The sequence below is a fragment of the Lactuca virosa genome, chromosome 8 (assembly GCF_052849685.1).
Source record: "Lactuca virosa cultivar CGN04683 chromosome 8, Lactuca_virosa_CGN04683_v6, whole genome shotgun sequence".
In the NCBI taxonomy this organism is placed as follows: domain Eukaryota; kingdom Viridiplantae; phylum Streptophyta; class Magnoliopsida; order Asterales; family Asteraceae; genus Lactuca; species Lactuca virosa.
The window spans coordinates 4777620-4805438 of NC_136433.1; the positions used below are offsets into that span (position 1 = coordinate 4777620).

A 27819-nucleotide genomic window follows, 5' to 3' on the forward strand; every position below is an offset into this window, starting at 1 on the left:
TCTCTGGGGAGAAGGACCCCATTGCCAGCAGGAGATGGTTAGTAGATATGGCTAACGCGTTCAGGACGAGTTTCTGTCCCAACGGGTCGAAGGTCATATTTGCTTCCTGCCTTTTGAAGGACAGGGCGCGGGACTGGTGGGAGGAGGTAGGACGTGAGGTGGGTGATGATATTGTTGATGAGATGTCGTGGGATGACTTTTCGACCTGGTTCCGAGCTAAGTTTGCACCGGTGATTAAGGTGCAGCAGTTGGCACAAGAGTTTTAGGATCTCCGCCAGACTATTGAGACTGTGGCAGAGATCACTGCTAATTTTCGGGAGAGGGCATTATTGGTTCCGCAGTATGCTTCAAATGAGGAAATGAAGAAGGTAAGGTGTCATGATATGCCGAGGGATGACATAAGAGAGATTTCGTGAGTGTATCAGGGTGTAAGACCCTGAATGATATGATTTCTAGAGCCCGAGAGCAGGAGATCGATTTGGAGCACCTCGGCAAGAGGGGGCCAGATCAGGTGCAGGCAGTGGAGGGTCCCGGGAAGAGACCCAAGACTTCAGATCATCGATTGAGGGGCCAGCAGGACCGGGGGCAGTGCAGCACGTGCGGGAACCTGCACGATGGGGTTTGTCGTTTTAGGGGTATGGGCTGCTACAAGTGTGGCAGGGTTGGTCATGTCAACAGGGATTGTCCTCAGGGGGAAATCCAGTTATGTTTTCACTGCAACCAATTGGGCCACAAGAAGGCCGACTGTCCGATGATGAGGGGAGGAGTAGTGAGTGCACCTACTCCGGTTACTTTGAGGATCACTATTGGTCGCGAGGGTAGGACGGGAGCCCCAACAAGGATGAGCCGAGCATTGCAGTGTCAGACGCCGGGGGGGGGGGGGGGCAAGGACTCCAGCACGTGATATTGCGGGTATGTTATCTTTTTCTTTCTCTTTGGTTATTATCAGTATTCATTTTGTTTGGGATTTTGTATCGGTTTGGGTAGGCGTTATCTTTGATTTAATTCTCTGCTATTGTTTGGGTAGTATCATCAAGAATTATTATATGCCATTTGCATGCCATGAATCAATAGCAGTTCAGTTATGGTTCATATATTGTTGAACAAGTCCCGGTGTGTTCGGTTGTTTTTCCGGTTCTTTGTTTGGGATCAACTTTGGGGTATTATTGGAAGGTCTATGGTCAGAATCAGCGGGCTAGTTCTCCAGTAAGTCAGGGTTAAGTGGTTTTAGCATTTTAGCTGGTGGGATCAGGAGTCGCCTGTGGAAAAACTTTTAGGTTCAATCACTACCGTTGCTAGGGAAGAAGCGGTAGCAAGAAGATAGCGGTGGCAGTTGCATGAGCTTGGTTGTCCACTGGGAGTGCTAAGGGAATTTATTGATAGGGTTTCGGTCTTTGTCACCAGCATAAAGGACTTCGAGATTTGGGTGATGTATCATTGAAAGCGTCTGGAGTTGTCGGATTCGCCGAGAGTTCGAGGATGAATTTCGAGAGTTGTGCGGGCATTGGGATGCGCTAGTGATAGAACACTAGTTATGGTAAATGTAGGTTGTCTGCAGTTCAACCATAAGGAGGAAAGATGGGTTGGGAATCCATTAGACTTTGTGGGCTAGGAGAACTTCGTCGAGTCCAAGGGGGGAGAACCGTTCTGGTTCTCGGAAGCTGAATCAGGCGGGAGACTAGGTTGAGTTTTGATAGCTTCATTTTATTTACTTCTTTTTATAGTTTATTTTAGCATATTTCATTCACAATTTAGATAATTTCCATGCATATTTTCCTTTTTGTTATTTTATGACCACTTTCGGGTTCTTTCGAGTTTTGTGAGCTTAATTACAGATTTTAAGGAGACTAGCGGAGCGGGATCTTTTGGAAAGCAATTGGACTTGGAGGACAACGAGGATTTTAGGCTTGATGGCTATAGAGGTGATGCATGGAGTGGGATTGTCAATTATTTGAAGGGTTGGAAGAATTAAACTTTAAATTTGAAAGCCACGGGAGAATTCTTGAGTGTGCAAGATCGATGTTTAGGAATTTGCGGAAGTTTTGAGTGATGTGGAGAGACAAATTGGGCTCAAATTGAAGAAATATTGAAGAGAAATGGGCTAGAAGCAGATTGGATTCGAACTGGGCCAATGGATTAGCTGTGGGGGCCCAAGACTTGAAGAAGCCCAAAAATTTCCGTCGAAGTCACGCGGCCCGAGTAAGATTCCCCGCGGCCCGCGTGGATTCCTGACAAGGGAAATTTCGGGATTTTACTTAGAGCTCTATATTGGGAAGGTTAGTGTGCCTCTTTAGCATAATCTTGGAGTTCCGATTTTGATACTTTCTCTCTGGAGTTTGGAGCATTTTTGAAGGCCAAGAACCCTCAAGAACTTCACTATTTCATCTCTTAATTCTTGCTAAATGTTTGGTACAATCTTAACTAACTTTGTTTCCTTGAGTTTAGTCATGCTTGGCTAAACTAATTTTGGTTGACTTTTGTTGAATCCTTTGAACTTTTGTTGAATATTGAAGAATCCATGAATTTGTGTTTGAATCTTTATGAAAATGTTTTGTGTTTTAACATCTTATCATTACTTGCATGTTTTTATTCATGAGTTTAAATGTGTTTGTGGTGATTAGTTGGCTAATTTCTTGATTAAGTAAAGGATCTTCAAATTAGCAAGCAACAAGTGATTCTTGTGTTAGTTTTACTTCACACAATCATAAAAACATTTTCTCCAACATGGTGGTGAAAGCATTTGACCCCTCTTGGATTTGGTGACTTTTTTGGTTCTTAATGCTAGTTGACTTTCACTAATTACATGCTTAATGGAATTAGTGACTTTAACTAAGGAAATTGTTATGAGCTTCTCTAACCATTTCAACAATTAAGAAAAGTCTAGGTAATCTCAAGCTCCTTGGATTACTATAGCCAAATTAAGGGTTTAAAACAAGTATTGCACCATTTGATTCTAATGATATGTTCATCAAAAGTCAAAGTGAGGAACCTTAAGTCAACCATCCTTCTCTTATTGATTTTACATCAAACTCTTATTTTTGTTGAAATTGTCTATTTAAATCTTAGTTAATTCTAGTTTGTTTCAAGTATTTCAAAATATCAAAACCCCCATTTTTATTTTATTGTCATTTTAGAAGTACTGTTGCAAAAAGATTTTCCATAGAGTTATAAATTGAACCAATCTCCGTGGATCGACCCCTTTACCACTATACACTATTTTAGTGTAAAAGATTTAGGGTTATTTATTTTTGTTGGCCTCGACAACCACCAAATTTTGGCGCCATTGCCGGGGATTGGTTTATATTTAATCAGTTTGTTTCTCTATGCCTAGATCTCATTGTGCAGGTAGTCTAGTTTAAAACTAAAAAAAAATTGAAAAAAAAAATTATGGTTCAGAAATGAACACTCCTTGCATTGAAGATAAACTTTCTGAGCTAGCTCAGTTAGTTATGATGATTGAAAGTGACCAAAGTGTGCATCCCTCGCCTCTTCTTTGCGATAATTGCGCCCAAAATGGACATCATTCCGATATGTGTCCATATTCACAAGGAGAATGGGAAGAAGTGCAAGAGAAGGGAAGCTACTACTGGTCAAACCAATGGATTTATGATCAACCTCAACATGATCAATGGTGGGACAACAACCAAGCTTGGGGATACAACCAATACCAAAGCCCATATCAAGCTTGGAGAAATGATAAACACCAACCAACTCCACAATTCCAACATCCATATCCTCCACCTCCTCAACAACCTGAAATTCCAAGCATGTCCTTAGAGGACATTGTGAAGAGCATTGCCACATCTACCCAAATTTTCCAAGAAACAACCCAAGCTAGCCTCAAAAGCTTAGAGAAACAAATAACACAAATTTCTCAAATAATAAGTATAATGGAAGCTCAAGACAAACTACTGTCTGAAGAGAGCCCATGGCATAGCACATGTGCCATTCCTTTGAAAGATGAGAAAAGTTTTGATGGCCCAAGAGTGTTATGTGGAGAAGAGGAAGAAGGAATAGAAATGGAAGAGGCTGTCAAGGAGGAAGAAGAAATTGAGAAAGATGTCAATGAAACTATAGAGGACGTGTTGGGGGTTAACGAAAGAGAGTTTGAGCCACCCACTACCATTGATAAACTAACTCCAGTGGTAGACAAACCACAAGAGCCGAAAACGATAAATCTGTCGAACCCTTTAAATGATACATATCCCGAGAAGGAAGACACCCAACCGGTCACCAACTCGACCGCTATGTCGAATATGGAAGAGTTGGTCACCTTACTAAACAAGTACAAGAAAGAATATGGTTGGATTCTTTCTATTATCAAAGGTCTAAGTCCGGTATGGTTTTTCCGTAAAAAGAAAGTCAAATACAAGAAAAGAGTCCCAATGGAGATGTGGAAATTAAAAAATGTTGACACGGGGAAAGTTTTCAAGGTTAATGGACATTGGTTGAAGCCATTATATGAAGGTTTTGATTCAAATGTCCAAGATGTCGTCCATTTGGACGCCCCAAAGTGTTAAAGTGAAGTTTGGAGGCGTCTCGCCGAAGACGTTAAAGAAGGGCATTTTTGGGAAGCATTGTGCTTTCGTCTTTTATAAAGCGAATAAAATGATTTTGAAAATGTTCATTTTTGAAAAATTTCAAGCTTTATTCTCACCTTTCGTCCAAACTTTTGTTGTGTTTTTGAAACATGGGATTTTGCGGGAATCATTTTGGCCAAAAATCAAGTTTTTAGAAAAATTTTAAATTTTGAAGTGCAGGAAGTCACGCGGCCCGCGTGAAATTCTACGCGGCCCGCGTAAGGTCTTGTGCGGCTTATGTGCGGCCCATTCCTTGCCCGCGTAGAAGAATCACCTCCAACCCTGTTCAGCACACGCGGCCAGCGTGCGGGTTCCACGCGGCCCGCGTAAGACTTTGTGCGGCCATCGTGCGGGTTCCATGCGGCCCGCGCAGATTTCCGATTCTTTGCCATTTTCAAGCTTCAGGTCCCGCGGCCTCCGTGTGACCAGCCTGCGGCCCGCGTGAAAGGTCAGAAGAATCAGTGGGATTTCGAGAAAACTAGACGCGGCCCGCGCCTTACCCGCGCTCCGTACAAAAACTCAATTTCCCGGAGATCTACCGGTCAGAATCCCGCGAGACCACCGCCATTCTTCACCATTTTTCCTCCTCTACAAACCCCTATGCTCTACCCGACCCTCCGATTTAGGTTATTTCCGCCCTTTCCTTAAGCATTGAGGACAATGCTTGTTCTTAAGCTTGGGGTGGGGCATTTCCCTTTTCTTTTACTTTTTCATGCATTTTTTTTTGTTAGGTTGCATTTCATTTTAGTTTTAAGCTAATTTGCATTCATTTTTCTTTTATTTTTTATAAAATTCCAAAAAGATTTTATTTTCTTCTTTTCTACTTTCTATTTTTGCATAACATTTAGCTTAGGGCATTAGCATTCATGCATTTTTGTTGTCTGTTTATTCTCACCCCCCTTGGATGCCATGGAACAGGTTCATAGTTATTGTATCATTATTGGTCCAGGATCTTGTTGCTATCTCACCCATCGAACCGGGACCACTAGCTGCAGTTTGGGTTTTCATACTTGGGATCAGATGCTGGAAGCTTAAAGGGGTAAGTGATCATGGCCAGGTAGTTTTCATGAAGAATTATGCATGCAATACTAACAACTGTAGGATATACTATAGCAATGGATGTTCTTAGCCTTGCGGTCACTACCGCTGAGAGGATCACACTTGATCATGTTTGAACCGTTAAGATGAAGCACTGGTGCTTGTCCCCGAGTAGAATCCATATCCGGTCTCTTTACATCACCATATCTTTTTGCGATTTTCTTAGGATCTTAGAGAGTCTTTTAGTCCGCATATGGACATTTTCATTATTTTTGAAAAATTGCAAGTTTGAAAAGGAGCTTACATTACATCTTTATGCTCCACACATGGTCATTTTCACATTTAGACCATTCGGATTATATTATTACCCTCTCGGTTCCACTTACATACTCTTGGGAACCAAATTTTGAGTCAAAAAGTTTTCTTTAAAAAAAAAAAAAAAAGAGAAAAAGAATAGCATGCGAATTTCCAGCTGCAATAATCGTAGATAGGTGACCGGTTCAATTATTGAACAAATTTTCCTACATTTTGGTCACCCGGCGTTTGATATTCATTTATTTAGGATTGTCTTATTGTATATAGATCGAGTTGTTGTTTTTTTCGCAAATTGATGATGTTAGAGAGACTGTTGAGTCGAATACTACAGGAGGTTTGGGCCAACACTAAGTGAACCGATTCCTACAACGGTGCCCGAGCGATTAAACCCAATTACACATGAGAGTAGCCGGCAGACGTGAGATCAGAGTGTACACTTAAAAGAAGAGCTCCATACGAGCTCATCCAGCTGCTTTCTCCCTACTACAGATGTTCTTCATTGTATGTATGTTCCATTGGGCTGCGACTGCTCATCCCTCCTTACTCACCTAAAGGAGTTGTCCTGACTGTGGTTTATGGTCCCATTGTCATCGGATGAAAAATTCGTGAGGTAATAGCAAGATCAATTCTGACCATGTTGACTAACGGTGATCAGGTTCTGTGGTTCTATCTATTCTTTTTATTTTTCATAAGATAGTTCATCCCGAGTTCATTTTAGTCTTGTCTTACTTGAGGACAAGTAAGGTTTAAGCTTGGGGTGATTTGATAGCTTCATTTTATTTACTTCTTTTTATAGTTTATTTTAGCATATTTCATTCACAATTTAGATAATTTCCATGCATATTTTCCTTTTTGTTATTTTATGACCACTTTCGGGTTCTTTCGAGTTTTGTGAGCTTAATTACAGATTTTAAGGAGACTAGCGGAGCGGGATCTTTTGGAAAGCAATTGGACTTGGAGGACAACGAGGATTTTAGGCTTGATGGCTATAGAGGTGATGCATGGAGTGGAATTGTCAATTATTTGAAGGGTTGGAAGAATTAAACTTTAAATTTGAAAGCCACGGGAGAATTCTTGAGTGTGCAAGATCGATGTTTAGGAATTTGCGGAAGTTTTGAGTGATGTGGAGAGACAAATTGGGCTCAAATTGAAGAAATATTGAAGAGAAATGGGCTAGAAGCAGATTGGATTCGAACTGGGCCAATGGATTAGCTGTGGGGGCCCAAGACTTGAAGAAGCCCAAAAATTTCCGTCGAAGTCACGCGGCCCGCGTAAGATTCCCCGCGGCCCGCGTGGATTCCTGACAAGGGCAATTTGGGGATTTTACTTAGAGCTCTATATTGGGAAGGTTGGTGTGCCTCTTTAGCATAATCTTGGAGGTCCGATTTTGATACTTTCTCTCTAGAGTTTGGAGCATTTTTGAAGGCCAAGAACCCTCAAGAACTTCACTATTTCATCTCTTAATTCTTGCTAAATGTTTGGTACAATCTTAACTAACTTTGTTTCCTTGAGTTTAGTCATGCTTGGCTAAACTAATTTTGGTTGACTTTTGTTGAATCCTTTGAACTTTTGTTGAATATTGAAGAATCCATGAATTTGTGTTTGAATCTTTATGAAAATGTTTTGTGTTTTAACATCTTATCATTACTTGCATGTTTTTATTCATGAGTTTAAATGTGTTTGTGGTGATTAGTTGGCTAATTTCTTGATTAAGTAAAGGATCTTCAAATTAGCAAGCAACAAGTGATTCTTGTGTTAGTTTTACTTCACACAATCATAAAAACATTTTCTCCAACATGGTGGTGAAAGCATTTGACCCCTCTTGGATTTGGTGACTTTTTTGGTTCTTAATGCTAGTTGACTTTCACTAATTACATGCTTAATGGAATTAGTGACTTTAACTAAGGAAATTGTTATGAGCTTCTCTAACCATTTCAACAATTAAGAAAAGTCTAGGTAATCTCAAGCTCCTTGGATTACTATAGCCAAATTAAGGGTTTAAAACAAGTATTGCACCATTTGATTCTAATGATATGTTCATCAAAAGTCAAAGTGAGGAACCTTAAGTCAACCATCCTTCTCTTATTGATTTTACATCAAACTCTTATTTTTGTTGAAATTGTCTATTTAAATCTTAGTTAATTCTAGTTTGTTTCAAGTATTTCAAAATATCAAAACCCCCATTTTTATTTTATTGTCATTTTAGAAGTACTGTTGCAAAAAGATTTTCCATAGAGTTATAAATTGAACCAATCTCCGTGGATCGACCCCTTTACCACTATACACTATTTTAGTGTAAAAGATTTAGGGTTATTTATTTTTGTTGGCCTCGACAACCACCAAGTTTCCTATCCCTATCGAGAGGGGAGGCAGCTCAAGTGGTCGCCTGGATTGAGGAATGTGTGAGTTGGGAGTTTAGGAAACTTCCAACAGTTAGTTGGCAGATAGTGTTAGGTGATGTAAGACTGTGGGGTGGCCCGTAGCATTCACCGGTTTTTTTACAATGGTGAGGGCGTGGCAAATCCACGATTTGCTTTATGGATTTCTCCAGATGGTTTAGACCTGTGTAGGTCAGTTTGTAAGATTGTAGGAAGGCTACAACATTCATGGAATTAAGGAAATGGTGGATCGTTTGCGGCCGGTTGTGATATAAGACTACAGCTGGTCATGTAGCAGTCACTTTTGGTATTGGATTTGGTGGCGTCAGGTTTGACGTTGGGTTCTGATTGGTTGGATCAGAAAGGTTGTTAGAGCCATAGTGGCGAGATATCTAGAGAAACTATTCTTAGATGGGGCTTTCGTTCGGAAGTCGCATGGTGCGATTGTGTAAGGCTTTTTGCCTAGCAACCGGGTGAAAATTCGGTGAATCGGTTATTTGTTAGGTAAGTGGGGCCAGGGAGGTCTCGGTTGCTTTTGTGAAGCATCTAGGGGGCATCAAGATGAGTTGATGCGGTATTAGTGATTGGGAATTCATGTGGGGAGTCGCTTGTTATCCGGTGAATATGTTATGTCACTTGCAACTTGGATTAAATAATCTCAGAGTAATCGATTCGACCCTGCTGCGCAGCTCTCGTCTGAGTCTAACCATTGCAAGGATGAGCCTTCTACTCGAAGGATTATCTGAGCCATCTGTCAAGTATAAGTGTTCCACAGCTTTGAATGGCCAGTGATTTTGTCTTCGGTAGAAGCAGCAAGATAAGCAGGGGTTGGAAGCGTTTTGTTTAGTCTGGGATGCAAGGTGGAATTGATATGTCAATATTTCATAGCGAGTTCTCTGTCAGGGAGACAGACTGGGTTTCAGAATTGCGGGTTTTGGTATAGGTGGTTATGTGTATTCCTCAAGGGTTAATTTCAGAAATATGATGATATGTCCATTGCAAGAAAGTGAGGGCCTTGCTAAGGCTTGGTTTGGTAGCAAGTTTGGGATGTTGATGTATGTGTAATCTATTCCTTTAGCCATATCGGAGGGTGGATGGGTCGTTTGGGCTATTGGGTGTGGCTGAGTGTTAGTAATGAGCGATTTCAAGGACGAAATCTAATTTAAGTAGGGGAGAGTTGCAACACTCGGTTTCGAATCCTTTCATTATTTGGGATCGTAGCCCCGATTATTGGTTATCATAAGGCTTATGGTATTGGGGAAAGAGGGAATTGGCCCTTTTGGGATGTGGGTGATATAGGCTAAGAGATCTGATTGTTCGTTTGTGTTTCGGATCCCAAGGGTATAATCGTAATTTGGCAGCTTGGTCCTTTATGAATTTTGGGTTTCTGTTCGGGAAGTTTTAAGGCGAAGGTGAGTTGATAAAAGTGTAAGGCCTCTCGTCACCTTTCCGTAGATATAAAGTTCGTCAGAAACGGACATAGAACGAAGGAGTTAGGGTCGAATGAAGCTTTAGGGTTTTGGAGGGCCATCTAGCATGCAGGGCGTACTAGATGTGTACGTGGGGCGTACCGAGTAACTTGGTTGCGAGTGGTCCATGATTACGTCGGGCGTACTAAGGGGTATGCGGGGCGTACTCCCTTCAGCACCAAACCCTAATTTCGGGGTTTTACCCCTATATAAGCAACATTATATTCTTCCTCTTGTCATTTTAGGACAACCTCCATCCCTTTTATCATACATTGAAACCCTAGAGTTCCTTGAGTGATTTTTGGAGCTAGGAAGAGGATTTATGGTGGTTTGTGTAAGACAAGAAGAAGGTTGAAGACTCAATCCTTGGAGAGGAGCTTAGAGATCCAGTGTTAGCATCTTCATTTTGAGACTTTAGAGGGATAAAGTCCCTATCTTGTCTATTCATTGTATAGATCTTTTTTTGGGCTTTATTATGGCCATTTTAGTCCCTCTTGGTTGGTCCTTGTGAGCTAAGGTTGTTTCAGAAGTTTAATCCAGTACATCTAGACATTTTAATCGTCCCTTATATATAAAGGTGCAAGCTTTATGGAGTATTTGGACTCATGCATGTGTTAAGACCCTTTATTAAGCTCTTTTGAGCTGTAAAGCCCCCATCAACCCATATGCATGCAAGTAAAGTTGTCAACTTTACGTGTTAAGTCATCCATAGGAATTAGATTTAGGACTTTGGAGCAAGGGCTTAAGTGATTAAGTGCTTAATGGAGTAAGATGGGGTTCAAGGGAGTACGTTGGGCGTACCCACCTGGTACGTTGCACGTACTGGCCCCAAATGGTGTACGTTGGGCGTACCAGCTGAGTACGTGGGGCGTACTCGACCTGTTTGGGATTTCTTGAAATGTTGACCTTTTGACCTTTGACCATTGACCAGAAGTTTGACCAGGGATGACCATTGGATATTTTGGGCCTTCTAGGATATTGGGCCTTCTCGGGATAGGCCCATGATGGGTTTGGGCTAAATTTGGATATTTGGGCCTTATTGGGCCTTTTGGTGTCATTTAAGGGATTTTTGGGCTTTTGGTAATTTGGATTGGGCCTTGTCCTTGGGCCAAGTTATAGGAAGGGTAAAAAGGTCTTTTACCCTAATTTGGATTCTTAGTCTGTGTCAGGACCCGATTACTGATTGGATGTTATTTTGGTATTTGTTAGCGTGGGGATTTTGTGGATCTGCAGTCAGAGTGTTATATGTGGGTTTCAACTATCTTAGGTGAATCTTCTAACCATATCCATGGGTCGAAGGAACCAATGTCGGCCCATTACTTGTTATGTGGTATGTTATTTGTCTTTGTGATACTTGCTTGGAAGACCCCATGGGTAGCATGTGGCATTTGTATGAAAGACCATGAGGGTAGCCCATGACACTTGGATGTCAGACCATGGGGGTAGCCCATGGCATTCCAAGGAAAGACCATGGGGGTAGCCCATGGCACTTGGATGTCAGACCATGGGGGTAGCCCTTGGCATTCCAGGTAAAGACCATGGGGGTAGCCCATGGCACTTGGATGTCAGACCATGGGGTAGCCCATGACATTCCGAAGATAAGACCATGGGGGTAGCCCATGGAAAATGTATGTATTGTTATGTGATATTTTGGGGAACCCATTAAGCTTTGTGCTTACATTTGTTGTCTATGGTTTCAGGTACTTCCGGTTTGAAAGGGAAGGGTCAGGCTTGACCGCAACGCATACACCCATATTTTCCGCAACCTTGAGATTTTGGAATTGTACTCTGATAACTGTTTTTATAATAAAATACCTTTAAAGTGTTTCAGTAATTGATAAATGGATGTTTTGGTTGTTTTAAAAATGAAATTTTCACCTTCATATTTTGGGATGTTTTGGTTGTTTTAACCCCAAAATCAATTCTGATTAATTTCTGGCTAACAATTAATTAAACATAATGATTTCTAATTAATATATTAATCCATTAACATATTAATAAATCATTTATATATATATTAATTTATTAATCTTATAAATTAATATCTCTCCTTTCATAATTTCCTTGTCCAGTTGCTAGGTTGAGGGCAACCCAAAAGGACTGTGCTGCTATCAATTCAAGTACATACCAATTATAGTTATGGGCTTAGACACCTAATCCAACAGTCTCCCACTTGGATAAGTCTGTAACTATAATTGCTAGTATGCCTTCTAAATTTGACCAGCAAATTGTAGCTTCCAAAAAGCTGCTGCCGAACTCTGACCCAGTCAGTTACGTGTCCTAAGATAAGTGATCATATAACCCTTCGTTCTGCTTGATATCCCCAGACAAAAGACATGGAATGTAATCAATCTGTTTGTCCAGAATCTATGTTTCCCGATTCCTGATTTGTGATGATGTAGGACTTCTAATCGAACACATCAATTTAGTCCTGGCTGGGCCCAGCACATAAGTCAACACCAAATCATCGAGGGGCCCACATATATCGCTTTTCCTGTTAGGGCAAAAGGAACGAATAAACGTTGACTCATATGCTTGTATCTTTTACTCATCAAATTATGCATGACAATACGTTTTATAACACCAAGTTACTGATGCGTTTTCGTATCACCAATGCACAACCGACTTGTAAATTACAACTCATATATCTTCGTTTCAAGATTATAAGATATTATCGTCTCAGTATTACTCGTGATGAATTCCATGAAGTAATACTCTGAGCGAGGGTTTATCCAATACTCAAATCTCAATTTCTGAGTACTCATGAACATTGCAGCAATTCTATTGCCATGTCTATCCTTAGACAATCTGCAATCCAATTCATGACAGTCTTAATTCACTACTTACTTCCAAGAGTACGAGCGACTGTGGAGTTTGAATAATCTCATTATTCAGGAAGTAAAACATGCAAAAATGAAACACAATAATAAACAATCGACAAAAGGTAGTAGCCAAACTTATAAATAATACTTTATTATTTAATCACCAAAAGTCAATTACATTTACTTTGTTACAAGTTTCAAAAACTAATCTAACTACTAAAACTAATATCATCTTTCAGTCCTATGCTCCGAGCATGCTGAATATGCTTAGCTCTACTCAGACCCTTTGTGAGAGGATCTGCTGGGTTATCTTCAGATGACACCCTCTTTACTATAAGATGGCCTTCTTCTACTCTATGTCTGATGAAATGGTACTTTCTGTCGATATGTCTGGTCTTACCATGATCTCTTGGTTCCTTTGTCAAGGCAACCGCTCCTTCATTATCGCAGAACAGTTCCATAGGCTCCTGGATGGTTGGAACAACTCCGAGATCCCCGATGAAGTTCCTCAACCAAGCTGCTTCTTTCGACGCTTCACTTGCTGCTATGTACTCTGATTCACAAGTAGAATCAGCCACCGTATTTTGCTTGGAACTCTTCCAAGTAACTGCTCCTCCATTCAGTAAAAACACCCAGCCTGACTGAGAACGGAAGTTATCTCTATCCGTCTGAAAGCTGGCATCACTGTAACCATCTACTCTCAAAGTATCACTGCCACCAAGCACAAGGACCCAGTCCTTTGTCCTTCGCAAATACTTGAGTATATTCTTAACTGCTACCCAATGAGCTCTACCTGGGTTTCCCTGATAGCGACTGACCATGCTCAAAGCAAATGCCACATCAGGGCGAGTACATGTCATAGCGTACATGATCGATCCGACAGCGGAAGCATAAGGTACACGACTCATGTCATCTATTTCAACATCTGTACTCGGGCATTGAGTCTTACTCAATTTGGTATTGCTCTGGATAGGTAGCTCTCCCTTCTTGGAGTTTTCCATACTAAACCTCTTTAGTACCTTATCCAAGTATGTGCTCTGACTAAGTCCAATTAGTCTCTTCTTTCTATCTCTCAATATTCTAATCCCAAGAATATAGGCAGCTTCTCCAAGGTCTTTCATGGCAAAACACTTTCCAAGCCAAGACTTAACTTCTTTCAAGGTTGGAACATCGTTACCAATGAGTAATATGTCATCGACATATAACACCAGAAAAGTTACTATACTCCCACTAGCCTTGATATACACACAAAACTCATCTTCACTTCTAGAGAAACCAAACTCTTTGACTTTCTCATGGAAGCAAAGATTCCAACTGCGAGATGCTTGTTTCAATCCATAAATGGATTTCTCAAGCTTGCACACTCTATTGGGGAACTTTGCATCAACAAAACCCTCTGGCTGACTCATGTAAACATCTTCAGCCAACTTCTCATTAAGGAAAGCAGTTTTGACATCCATCTGCCAGATTTCATAATCATGGAAGGCAGCTATGGCGAGCAATATCCTAATAGATTTAATCTTAGCTACTGGTGAGAAGGTCTCATCATAGTCAACCCCTGGGGTTTGAGTGAAACCTTTTGCAACCAGTCGAGCTTTGAATGTGTGCACATTCCCATCCATGTCTGTCTTCTTCTTGAAGATCCATTTGCACCCAACTGTCTTGCGACCTGGTGCACTATCAACCAAATTCCAAACTTGGTTGTCATACATGGACTTAATCTCGCTGTCCATTGCCTCTTTCCACTTGGAAGCCTCTGGGCCTGCCATTGCTTCCTTATAAGTGACTGGTTCATCTAAGTTTACCAGTGTTCTGTCACTTATGAATGTGTCACCATCTGAAGTAATATGAAAACCATACAACTCAGGTGGCACACTCACCCTAGTGGATCTTCTAAGAGGTAATGAGTTATCAATTGGTTCAACAGGAACTGTTTCCTCTGGTTGAATGCTAGTGTCATCTAAGGTTCCTTCATTGGCTGACTCTTGAATTTCTTCAAGGTCAATAGTGCTCCCACTGTCCTCTTTGAATATGAGCTCTCTTTCAAGAAAGACTCCTCTTCGTGCTACAAAGACCACGTTCTCACAAGGCCTGTAGAACAAATATCCAAAAGACTGCTTTGGGTAACCAATGAAAACACATTTCTCACTTCTAGCTGCTAGCTTGTCGTGAGTCTCTCGTCTTACGAAAGCTTCACAACCCCAGACTTTAATATGTGCTAACAAGGGAACTTTCCCTGTCCACATTTCGTGAGGTGTTTTGGCAACCTTCTTTGTAGGGACAAGATTGAGGATGTGGGCGGCTGTCTCTAAGGCATACCCCCAGAAGTGAATAGGAAGCGAAGCCCGACTCATCATAGAACGAACCATGTCTAACAAGGTTCGATTGCGCCTCTCAGCTACACCATTTAACTGTGGTGTCCTAGGAGGAGTCAATTGTGAGACTATCCCACATTCTTTCAGATAGTCGTTGAACTCGATACTAAGATACTCCCCGCCTCTATCGGATCTAAGTATCTTTATCTTTCTGCCCAATTGATTTTCGACTTCATGCTTAAACTCTTTGAACTTTTCAAAAGTTTCTGACTTATGCTTGATCAAGTAGATATATCCATATCTGCTATAATCGTCAGTGAAAGTCACATAGAATCGATTAGCATCTCTTGTAGTTGATCTGAAGGGCCCACACACATCTGTGTGTATGAGATCCAACAGACCTTCACCTCTTTCACAAGACCCTGTGAATGGTGATTTTGTCATCTTTCCCAAAAGACAAGATTCACACATATCATCTGACTTTAGGTCAAATGATTCCAACACTCCATCCTTTTGGAGTTGGGCTATGCGTTTCTTGTTAATGTGTCCAAGACGACAATGCCACAAGCATGCCTTGTCTACACTATTAGACAAGTCAATATTAAGTACACTATTTCCTAGGCTATCAACACAAGTCACTATTTCATACACACCATTACAAGGCAAAGCTTCAAACATAAAAACACCATTCTTATAAACAGAAATTGAACCATTCAAATCATTAAAAGAATATGTAAAACCTTGTCTGAACAATGCATGAAATGAAATAATGTTTCTCGTCATCTCAGACGAATAGCAACAATTTATTAAATCTAATCTAACATCATTACTAAGCAGAAGCTGATAAACTCCGATCTTGGTTACTGGTGAAGACTTTCTGTTTCCCATGATCAGGTTTATCCTTCCTCGCTCTATCTCCTCACTTTCCTTTAGACCCTGCAAATCAGAACAGATATGAAAACCACATCCTGTATCAAGGACCCATGAACGAGAAGATAATGAGTTATTAGCAGAAATAGTGTAAATACCTGCCGAAGATGGCTTCACTTTGCCATCCTTGATATCTTGCAGATATTGTGGGCAAGATCTCTTCCAATGCCCCTTTTGGTTGCAGTAAAAGCAAACTGCCTCTTTTGGATCAGAAACATGGGGAGTGGAACCATTGGGCTTAGCCTTTGGGCCATTACTAGATGACCCAGCTTGAGCCTTGCTCTTCCAGTTTTGCTTGGGAGGACCTTTCCTCTTTTTCCCCTTTCCCTGTCCAATAGCCAAAACAGGGGCACTCGTAGGTGTGGAGGGTATACTTTTACCCTTCATCCCTGCCTCAGCTGTCTGCAACAAGTTGTGCAATTGGGCCAAGGTCTGCTCAGTATTATTCAAATGGTAAGTTAGAATAAACTGACCATAACATTCAGGAAGTGAGTTCAAGACCATGTCAATGGCCAATTCCTCATCAAAGTGAATATTGAGCTTGACCAAACGCTCTATGTAGCGTTGCATTCTTTGCACATGTGACACTACCGACTCCTCATCCTTCATCTTGCAAGCCATGAGTGACTTGACTACTTCGAACTTTTCTTGACGAGCTCGCTTATGGTACTTTTCCATAAGGTCCTTGTTCATCTCGAAGGGCCAGTAGTCCTCATAGTACCTCTGCAGTTCTGGGGACATAGTTGCCACCATGATGCATGCCACTTTGGTAGCGTCATCGTAATGTTTCTTGTAGGCAGCAAGATCTTCAGGAGTAGCTTCATTCTCATCAAGCTCTTTGAGCTCCTTTTCAAGAACATATTCTTTGTTCTCGAAACGAAGAGCCATCTTGATGTTGCGCATCCAATCGTTATAGTTTGAGCCATCCATAACGACTTTGGAGCAGATATTGAGCAAAGAGAAGTTCTGGTTGGAGGAGGATGAAGCAGAAGTGTTTCCAGGAGTAGACATCTGAAAAGAAAGAAAGTTTTAGTTAGATTTCAAGATACCTTAATAGAATAACCCAAAGATATAATATCAAGGTTAGGATCCAACTATGAAGATTCACAACTTAGAAATGGGATGCCGAGATCCAAGTGCAAATTTCATAAAGGTAGGTGAATGACGATTCACCAATTCCACCATTAGACGAAACAAACGAAGTGAAATTCCTAATTCTTTTGAGATACATTGAAACTATTCAATGGCATGTTTTAATCTCAGATTATGCTCTTCTATTTGTGACTGGGATGCCGAGGATCACAAACAAGATGTGAATAACCATGCAAATGTGCTTGGTAACCTCATTGTCTTTATCATTAACTATTGATGTGCTGGTAAACCACACACGCTCCATCAAAATGACAATTATGAGATACCCATTACTACTCTTTATTAGTGCCTTTTAGTGTGCTGGTTAACCACACACGCTCCACTAACGACCAATAAAGCATAATGTGCAATTTCATGGATTAGCATACTTTTCACATTTTTCCTAAAGTAACTAGAGTTGGGATTTTGAAAATAATGTTCTAGTACTTTCTTTAATATCATTATACTTTTAATGAGAAGTAGTTGTCCTATCAAATCCGTTCTGCTAACGACCCTCCACTAATCAAGGAAGCGGTGGGTGAGAGTGGACACCCATTCAACTACCATTTTATAGGCAGTTTCCTTATACCCCCCTTATAGATTAGCTTCGTGAATGAGGCATACTAGCGATTTGACTGACCATGCTCTTATACATATATAATATTAAACTTTTAATTATAATATATATATAAGGTGTGTTTTAAAACATTTTAAAACTTCAAGGGTTTATAAATTTCGAAATTTAAGCTATTAAATTTAAATTTAAATAAACCAATTAACTAGATTTAATATTTATCTTTTAATTAACTATTAATCAAATTATTAAATCTTGTAAGGATTATCTAATTAAATTAATCCATTAATTTAATCCTAATCCTTATCCCTCTAAATTTCGAAAAATAGGGTAAGGATAATTATCCAATTAATCTAATTAAGCAACAATTATCCAAAACAAGAAACCCTAAAACTTCTAAGCAAATTTCGAAATTTACAAGGGAGGAGGCTAGGGTTTTCAAAACCCTAACCCTAATTTCGATTAGGGTTCTTTGGAGGCTAGGGTTTTCGAAAAAACCCTTTGATCCAAAACCCTAGAAATCGAAAATTTTGGCCTTTAGGGTTTAATAGCTATAAACCCTAATTTGCAATTCAACAATTGTAGCAATTCATTTTAAAACAACAATGGCTCTGATACCACTGATGGGTTTTAGGTACAACAAATAAACTAGAAACAATTCCTAAGTTCACATGCAACCTACTTTGGATCTATGTTTTAACTATTGAACATACAACTTTGAATTGCAAAACAAGAACCCTAGAGGAGAGAGGCTAATTTCAAAATTAACAAACTAGGGTTTAGGGTTTACATACCTTTCAATTGTTATAGCAAACAATTGATAATCCCTTGATCTTGATCTTGATCTTCTTGGAAGCTTTAGCACCACAAGTGTAATGCCTCTAATGGAATCACACCCAAACTAGCAAGAAGGAAAGTAGAAGAGAGAGAGAGGGAGTATGCAAAATCTCGGCCTTAGGGTTTCTTCAAAAGAAAGAGTGACCAAAAACATGAACCAGGAGGCTCCTTATATAGCTGAGGGATTTAGGGTTTAAGGGAAACCCTAGTTATCCTTTGCTTAGGGCCTAAGCAAACCCAAGGGCCTTATCCAAGCCCCTATGGACGAAATTATTAGGGTTTCCCCTAAAGATTTCGTCCACCCTCTTCCAAGGGGGTTCTAGAGCCTTCCACTCAACTATTAGATAATTGCAAACTAGTCCCTGCACCTTATAATTAATTCTTTTAACCCCAAAATCAATTCTGATTAATTTCTGGCTAACAATTAATTAAACATAATGATTTCTAATTAATATATTAATCCATTAACATATTAATAAATCATTTATATATATATTAATTTATTAATCTTATAAATTAATATCTCTCCTTTCATAATTTCCTTGTCCAGTTGCTAGGTTGAGGGCAACCCAAAAGGACTGTGCTGCTATCAATTCAAGTACATACCAATTATAGTTATGGGCTTAGACACCTAATCCAACAGTTTTGCATGGCTTCAACTGGACTTCTAGAAATTAGAATAGAAGGGTTTAGCAAAAGAGAGAGGGAGAGAGAGAGAGAGAGAGAGAGAGAGAGAGAAAGAGAGAGGGGAATAGTTTTTTGAGGAACGAAGATACTTTGAATGGCAAATAAAGTTGTTCAAGCCTTCAAGTGGGAGATTATTGGGGTATGAAGTCTTTTCTAACATGAATCACTTAGAATTAACATGGAGCACTTGGGATTTACATGGAGGAATTAGATTTGGAATGGAGAATCAGAAATCTACAATGGAGCACTTGGAGTTGGAGTTGAGCATCAGGAAGGAGAATGAAGAATCAGTGATGCATTATTGTATGGATGAACCACCTATAGCACAAGGTGTGTCGTCCATGCACAATGTGTGCCACCTTAGTGCTTGATGCGCCACTCTTGTGTTCATTGTTGTGTCCCAGGAATGTTGAAATGTTGTTGATGAACAACTGAAGTAGGATGCGTCATTCGGGAAGAGGATGTGTCACTCATGATGAGGGTGTGTCATTATGGAGCATGATATGCCACCAAGGTTCATGGTGTGCCATCATGGCTCCTAATGTGTGCCACTAAGGTGCCAAGTTCACTAGGATGCTCAAGATTGTCCAAATTTTGTTCAGAAGAATGGAGATGCTCATGGAGGGTGTTCCACATGGCTGATGCGCCATCTTGATGACAGGTGCACCATCATGATGCGTCATTATGGTCCATGGTGCTCCATCATGTACTTGGTTGATGCTAGTGAGGTTGAAGGTTATAGAAGCGCCTGCATGACATTCAGTGATTGGTTGGATATTAGGGTAACGCCTTTATAGGCTAATTATGGATGGGTTTGGCCCATAAGAATTAGGTTTTCCTATGCTTGCCTATAAATAGGTCCATATCCTCATCATTATAAATTGCTAGATTTATGTGAGAGCTCAAAAAGTGAGATACAATTTTGAGTGTCGTAATAGTTCTAGAAAGCTAATAAAATCCTCTCTCCCTAGTTCGCCCATGGACGTAAGTCACCTTGACCGAATCACATTAAATATTGTGCTCAGTTTTTATTTAAGTTTTTCAGAAGTTTTATTTCCATAAGTTTTACCTAAGTTTGTTTGATATTTGTCTAAAGTTGTTAACTTGTTTTGTTGTCATCCCAACATATTTGTGGCTAGAGACTAGATGTGGGTATCTTGTCCGAATTGATTATAAATCCATACTTGATTGATGACTTGGTAAGACATGTGGAAGATAAGGTGGATAACCTATTGACCCATGTTCAATGACTGGCACCACTCAGCCCTTATGGCCATGGAGGTTCGCCTGCAGTGACTTCAAGGCATGATGCAAAGCCTCATGTTTGCAGCGCGGGATTAGTCGGTACGCGAAAACTGGCTCGGAAACCCTTTAAAAAAAAAAGACATTGAAAATGATTATTACTATGCTTGTCGGTCCAAAAGAGTAATCTTAATCTAAATCTTGATTTCAAAGTAGTGGACACCACCGTCCAAAAAATGTGCCAATGGATAAATTTTTTATGTTGATGTTGATTAGTTTAATCTATTGTGAAACTATATTCAGATAATATTAAATTTGATTCATAATGTTAGTTATTATAAGAACTTACATCTTTTTAACATTTTTTTTATCACCACCCAACTAAAAAACATGAAATTTTTATTCATTTTGATAGAGATTCTAAGCGTTGTAAGTCATTTCATGATACATGCTACACTATTCAGAAACCGAGTACCAACTTATCAAACTCAAAATCAATAACATTTAAAATCTTGCATAAATAACATAACAAATGAAATAGATTCTTGGTACAAGAGTTTGAATTCATTTAAAAATCGGCGGTGTCGTTACACCTTTTCTGAAGCGTCCAAAGTCATGATGGTGCTGAGGTTCATGGGTGATATGTAATCGGTAGTGCCCACCAGAATGTTTTGTACGATGAGTCTATTCGCTTTCTCTGATGGGTGGAAAGGATCCCAAAATGCATATATTTCCCTATTGGGACACAAATTTGATAATGGTGTGCAAAGTCCGATTCCATTGTATGGTCCTTGCCCACAACATGCTATCTTCGCTGTAACAAATCCTACAAAGACATACATAAAAAGGGTGATTAACTTTTTAACAAAATATGCGCTAGACCTAGCAAAGTATATATCGTGTGTCGGGTCGGGTTAAAACATTTAAACGGGTTGAGACTTGAGAAAGCTTGACTGTAACCTGAAAATATTTTGTCGTGTCAACCCGTTCAAATTTGTGGCGAGTTCATGTTAGGCTTTGGGTTTATGCCTTTTAACGTGTCATGTCGTGTCGTGTCGTGCAATGTTTCAACACTCAACATAATGACAGTGTAATAGTTTGGGAGGTGGAATTGAAAAAGTGAATAACCAGAAAGAGTAGTATTTAGGAGACAGAAGAACAAAATGTATAATAAGTTTAGAGGGCAAAGTGGTAGGAGAGGAGATGGGGAGGCAGATGGGCGAGGTCACGAGGAGGAGAAAGTGGCCGAGTGAAACTGTGGAATGTGAGAGGAAATAAAAACTGAAAATGAAGTCTTGGTTAAGGGCGACGAATTTGTTATACATTACTAAACGATCAAATCCAAAGTTTTTTTATATCTATTTTGGTTTGGGTAAATCTAATTTACCTAATTACATATAAATAAACAATATAAATATACCGATCATTTTCAAGTCAGAAGTTTTGAACCCTGCCTTAATCGTTCAGTTTTCCGTGGTCGTGATAACAGATTATTGAACGGGTTAAACTCTCCTACTCAAACTCATTATTTTGTTTGGAGTTCATGTCGTGTGAGCTTGTACGTAGTTGCCATATTACTTTTTTGTATCACTTGTGATTAGCATTTTCTTACTTCTCAATTATTTATTCAAATATTGGTCACGCATACAAATCATAGTGTTTTAATTTTTCTGTGTGAGCATTAGTCCGCTGATGATTTAGGAGACATACCATATCTTCCGGGGTCAGAGATGAAATCGATGCTGGATTGACGAATATTGACACCAATAAACGTAGTACTCCTGACCTCTCGGTTGAGATCGTCTAGCATTTCTTGGAGTTGCGGGTTAAACAATCCTGCTGCTCTTTGCAACTCAGCCGAACATTCTCCATTCCTGCTGTGTTGGGCTAGTTCCGCTGGCACACAACCTATTGGGCCCGTGCCCGTCACCAAAACCCTACGTAATCCCAATTCGTAAAGCCTCTGCATTCAAAAATAGATCGGTTAGTGGTGAAAATTTCAACATTTGGTTTGCAAGTTCTTTGATTTATCAAGAGAAAAAGCCAGACAACGTCTTGACATAATACGTCACTGAGCATGATGCAATTCAATCACGTCGAATCATGGCACCACAAATTTCTCGTGCGATGTGATTTTACTTATGTTTGGTGGCCTCCTTAACTACAACGACCGAAATAGGCCACCAGAAGGACTCAACTCGTGAATTTTGATATAATGTACCCTCTTGGTCTGTAATAACTTCATATTAAATGCGTTTGGTACACTGAAAAACCTACTTCAATTCTATCTTTAGTAATAAAAATGCTGTCAGAAAGATGCATCTACCTCCTTTCTTTAGAAATAAATAAATTTCTGTACACCCCTTATATGCTTTTATGTTATATAATAATCAGTTGAATCGTCGAGTGTAGCAAAATAACATAGTTCTCATATATGTTCTTCGACATGCTTCAAATTAAGGGCTCATGCTCATGCATGTATCATATACTAAAAAACAATAAAGGTGCACTGAAAAGTAACTTTACCATTAGAATTTTCCGGTACTCGGAGATGACATATACGACATAATTGGGAAGTGCAAACTGCCGAGATCTTGCAGAAAAAGGGACCAAATAGTAGTTGTTCACAAAGTCATTGCCTCCCAAAGTCACGAGTGTTAAAGATTGGCTTATAAGCTTTTCAGTCTCTTGAGGACCAATTATATCACTCACCCTTCGCTTGTATTGTTCCAAGTTTGCCATTTGCATTGGCATCCTTATGATGTTTGCCTGCACCACATATATTATATCATATGAACCACAAATTCCGTAATGCATTCCAATAAAATATTCGTCTTAAAGGTTGCACGAAAGCCAGATTTAGATATTTTAAAATATTGAGGATACTCTGTGTGTGTGAGTGTCTTTGATTTATGCTTTAAGAGACTGGGAAAACGTGGGCTTCCTATCAACATGAGAATTGAATGCAACTAAATCATAATGTTCAGGTGCAAGGAAATAATATGGAGGTCTAAAACCAAGGACCTGTTTTATATATTATTACATCTTCACTTTAGAAAAAGAAACCAACTTTAAGTACTTTGAATGTGAAGGTTGTTACAAGACTGATGGTTTTCCCTTAAATTTAAAGGTGTCATTTTGTCAGACGTCCGCTTTATCCCGCCCATACATTGGCAGACAATACACAGATCTGAACTCTGAATTTATACGGCACGTGAAAAAATAGCTAGATGCCCTTGAATGAAGAGTGAAGAGTGTAATTAACTTACAAACTGGGCTCCGGTATCGTTGAGTACTCCAACTCCAGCAGAAGCAAAATTTGCTCCAACAAGTAACTTTTGACCTGTGAGCATAGGACTCAAGTATGGCAATGTTGATTCTGCACCTATGGCTTCACCTGGTGATAATCAGATCTAATAAATAATTAGAAAAAAATAACAAAACAAAAAAAACATAGAAAGTTGTTTGAATATATTTTTGCTCTACATATAACTATTACACAAAACGAGATAGCATTGACGCGCGGAATTGTAACAGACAATGTTTTAGGCCAGGTACGCTCACTTATAAAAATATTAGAACGACAATGTTTTATGTACTGCTCATGCCTGATGCCTGAAAACGTTAATTCAGTTGTTATATATATATATATATATATATATATATATATATATATATATATATATATATATATATATATATATATATATAGGTAAAATAAAATGCAACATATTTTTTCAAAAATTTATAGGTAAGAGACTAACAAAATGTCAGACCACGGATACATGAACTTAACTGATAAGGTCAGGGATGTTCAGTCCGTTGGAGAAACGGCCAGTGGGGCGTCGAGTGGGATAATCGATCCCGTAAGGCCTATTGTCTGCACGAGCTGTTGTAGCCAAGTAGTTGTTGTTCCCATTATCAACCAATGAGTCGCCGAACACAAAGAATGTTCGAGCATGGGCTTGAAGAGCAACGTTTTTCAACATTAGCAAAGCTAAAAACAAGAACATTGCTTGTAATTTTAAGGTTGCCATTCTAGCGCCACAAGATTTGGCTATGTAAGTAGGTGTAAGATATGCACATATACAAAGACTATGGCTGCTTTTATAATGCTGCTGAAAGCAAGAGTTCAATGATGTCTTTTAATACACAGCGGGAAGTATGGTGATATGACAGTAGACTAGGTCAAATATGTGGCCAATCCCAACTACACAAGATCGTAGTAGTTTTGGTGCATTTAATTACTCAGTAACTTTCTTTTCATTGTATACATTTTGTACAGGAATCACTGTTTTGGCTGAAATCTGCTAGTATTTTGTTTCCTTTTAATTAGATGTTGAAATATGTGATTGTTCCAAGAGAGGTAGACATGGTTCAGTTTGCTGCATATATATATATATATATATATATATATATATATATATATATATATATATATATATATATATATATATATATATATATATATGTATATATATATATAGAGAGAGAGAGAGAGAGAGAGAGAGAGCTAGGTTCAAATGTGGATGGACAACTATTGTGTGGTTGTAGGAACCAATCAGAATTTGAGAAAAAATAAATCATCAATTAAGTTAATAAAGGATAGTTTAGTCATTTTATGTATACAATTAATTAGAATCCCTAAAATAATGGGTCAATTCCCCTAAATCCGGTTCCATCTAATTAACCCTATATTTCTCTAAACCCATCGCTCACAATTCTTCCATTTATTCCTCCTGTTCGTTGCCTATAGTAACAGGAATCGCGCCCCTCATCACCTTCATCAACACCATCGCAGCAGCATCGATTTCACTACAAGCACTTCATTTCTATACAACGATTCCAATTTATATGATCTGGGGGAAGGGGTGAATTGCGGGGAATCATCTAACATGTGCACGCTTCCAAGATCTACTGGTAAGCTCTATATTTTTCCTAAATCCAAATTTCTATTCAAATTCAATGAAGGTATTTGGAGATGATACTTCTAAGAATTGAGGAAATCAAAGGTTTTGATTTTAGGGTTTTTTGGTTCTACACTGATAAAAGGCGAATTAGTTTCTTTTTTATCACCACCCGAGTCTAGAGGGAGACAAGACATTTTTGCTTATCCGCCTGCAAATAGAAGAGGCAGAGAGGGGATCGTCATCTCTGGTGCATGCTTCTCCATCGTCGAGCCATCATCGTTACCCAACCCCAATGCCAAATCAAGAATCGACCCTCCAGGGCTCGTTTGATAAACATGATTCAAGTGTTTTCTTGATAATCGTGAAGCGGTGTCTGGACTAGTCAATCGATTCGGGTTAGTAAAATTCCATTTGATTAAATTATGTTCATAATTGTTGTACTTTATTTATTTTGTGTTTTATGTTTCATTTTTATTTTGTGTTTCAATTGAGAATGAAATCAGTGCATTCTATCAGATTACATGTTTCTAGGTGCATCATAAGAAATAAAAAAAGACAAAGAAGAAGGATATTTTGATACTCTTGATGAATAAAGAAGATAAACAACAAAAGATTATGGCTTTTGGAGTTACTCCCACTTGCAGCTTCATGGATCCAGAGCAAAAAAAAAATTAGAATTTGATTTTATGAAAGACATTCTCATAGAATGTCATTCTCACAAATTGTATTCTCATTCATTCTTAAAGAATTACTGGAGAACGTTTTTAAGATTTTCTTTTTGATGTAATACTTTTTACATGAATTCATGATTATTCTTAGAAGAATGATATTTTTTCCTTTATTGTCATTGTATTCTGCTAGAATATGCATATTACATTCTGTTAGAATAGTTATTCTTATGTTATGTTTATACATGTATGTTCATTCTTTAATGCTGGTTCTTAAAGTTATGTATGTTCATTCTTGTAAGACTATTTATACCAGATTATTGTATATGTATTCTGTCAGAATATGGTTTCTTATTGTATTTTTATTCTTTAAGTTAGGTAAGTTCATTCTTGTAAGAATGCATAATCAGAGAAAGTTTTGTATAGTTCTTTATCAGCTTTTAACTCCATAATATGGAAAATCAAATTCAAATCCCGAATTTATTGAAATCAGATGTGATTGTTTGGTTAGTAGCAGGAATATCTCACATGCCATATTTGATTGTTAACCAAATTGACATAATTACCCTTAAAACCGTTTTAAGCTTATTAATTAAATAGGATAATCACTTTTTAAATTACCAAAAATGAATGGACCACAAAGGATCCCTACATCCACACAATAGTTACAATCCACATTATAACTTAGCCCTATATATATATATATATATATATATATATATATATATATATATATATATATATATATGTATTTAGCAAACAAATGAAATAAATCATTAGATGATTCAAAATATATCATATAAATTAAATTGGTTGATAAGTTAGATATATATATATATATATATATATATATATATATATATATATATATATATATATATAGAGAGAGAGAGAGAGAGAGAGATAAGATCGGGTGAGGACTCATTTTAAAGTGAGGACTCGTGACGACACCTTAAAAAAATTGAAAAAAAATCTAAAAAAATACAAATCATAAAATCGAGCATAGATCTATGTCCGGGAGAAAAAAAATAGAAAAAAAAATTGGATCATTAAAATTAATCATGGATCATAATAATGCAAAATTAAAAATTAAAATTGAATCATGGATCAATTTTAATGATGCAAAAAAAAAATTCCAATTTTTTTTTCTCCCGGACATAGATCTATGCTCGATTTTATGATTTGTATTTTTTTTTCTTTTTAAATTCAATTTTTTTAAGGTGTCCTCACGAGTCCTCACTTTAAAATTAGTCTTCACAGGAACCAGACCCTATATATATATATATATATATATATATATATATATATATATATATATATATATATAGGTTCAAATGTGGATTGACATCTATTGTGTGGACGTGTGGACAGTGCTATTCTGTGAGAATGACAAAGAAAATATGTTGTTTGATAATGTGAATACGTTCAATATTACATAACTATTGTCATTATCACACATTCTCACTAATTAAATCGTCTATAAGGTTATTATAGACTTTTTTTATTCTCATTCTGTCAGAATATTGTCAGGATGTTTAGTCGTATTCTGTAAGAATGAAAATGAGCGAAAAACGATGCGTGAGAATAAAAATGAATAAGAATTAGTGAGAATGCATGGAAATGACAATAATTATGTGAGGTTGAACGTATTCACATTACTAAACAACTTATTATTTTAGTAATTCTCATAAAATAGCATTGTACATACGTCCGCACAATAGTTGTCCATCCACATTATAACCTATATATATATATATATATATATATATATATATATATATATATATATATGTATATTTTAAGTCTCCATCTCAGCTTGGAAAGAAAAAGACCAAAAAGAAAGACTCCATATATATCATATAAATTAAATTGGTTGATAAGTTAGATTGTAATCAAGAAGAATTTTTTTATAAATGAGTGAGC

At 38.3% G+C, this 27819-nt stretch overlaps 1 protein-coding gene across 1 annotated transcript; it reads right to left on the reverse strand.

The window, feature by feature from the left end:
- Positions 1-20700: 20700 nt before the first annotated feature.
- Positions 20701-24425, reverse strand: LOC145132455 (GDSL esterase/lipase At5g33370-like). The gene is made up of 5 exons (XM_079067236.1): positions 24115-24425; positions 23588-23715; positions 22845-23087; positions 22029-22281; positions 20701-21144 (listed from the first exon to the last, which is right to left on the reverse strand). Exons 1-5 carry the CDS (start codon positions 24353-24355, stop codon positions 20906-20908), a joined length of 1104 nt encoding a protein of 367 aa, XP_078923362.1. The 5' UTR covers positions 24356-24425; the 3' UTR covers positions 20701-20905.
- Positions 24426-27819: the final 3394 nt, after the last annotated feature.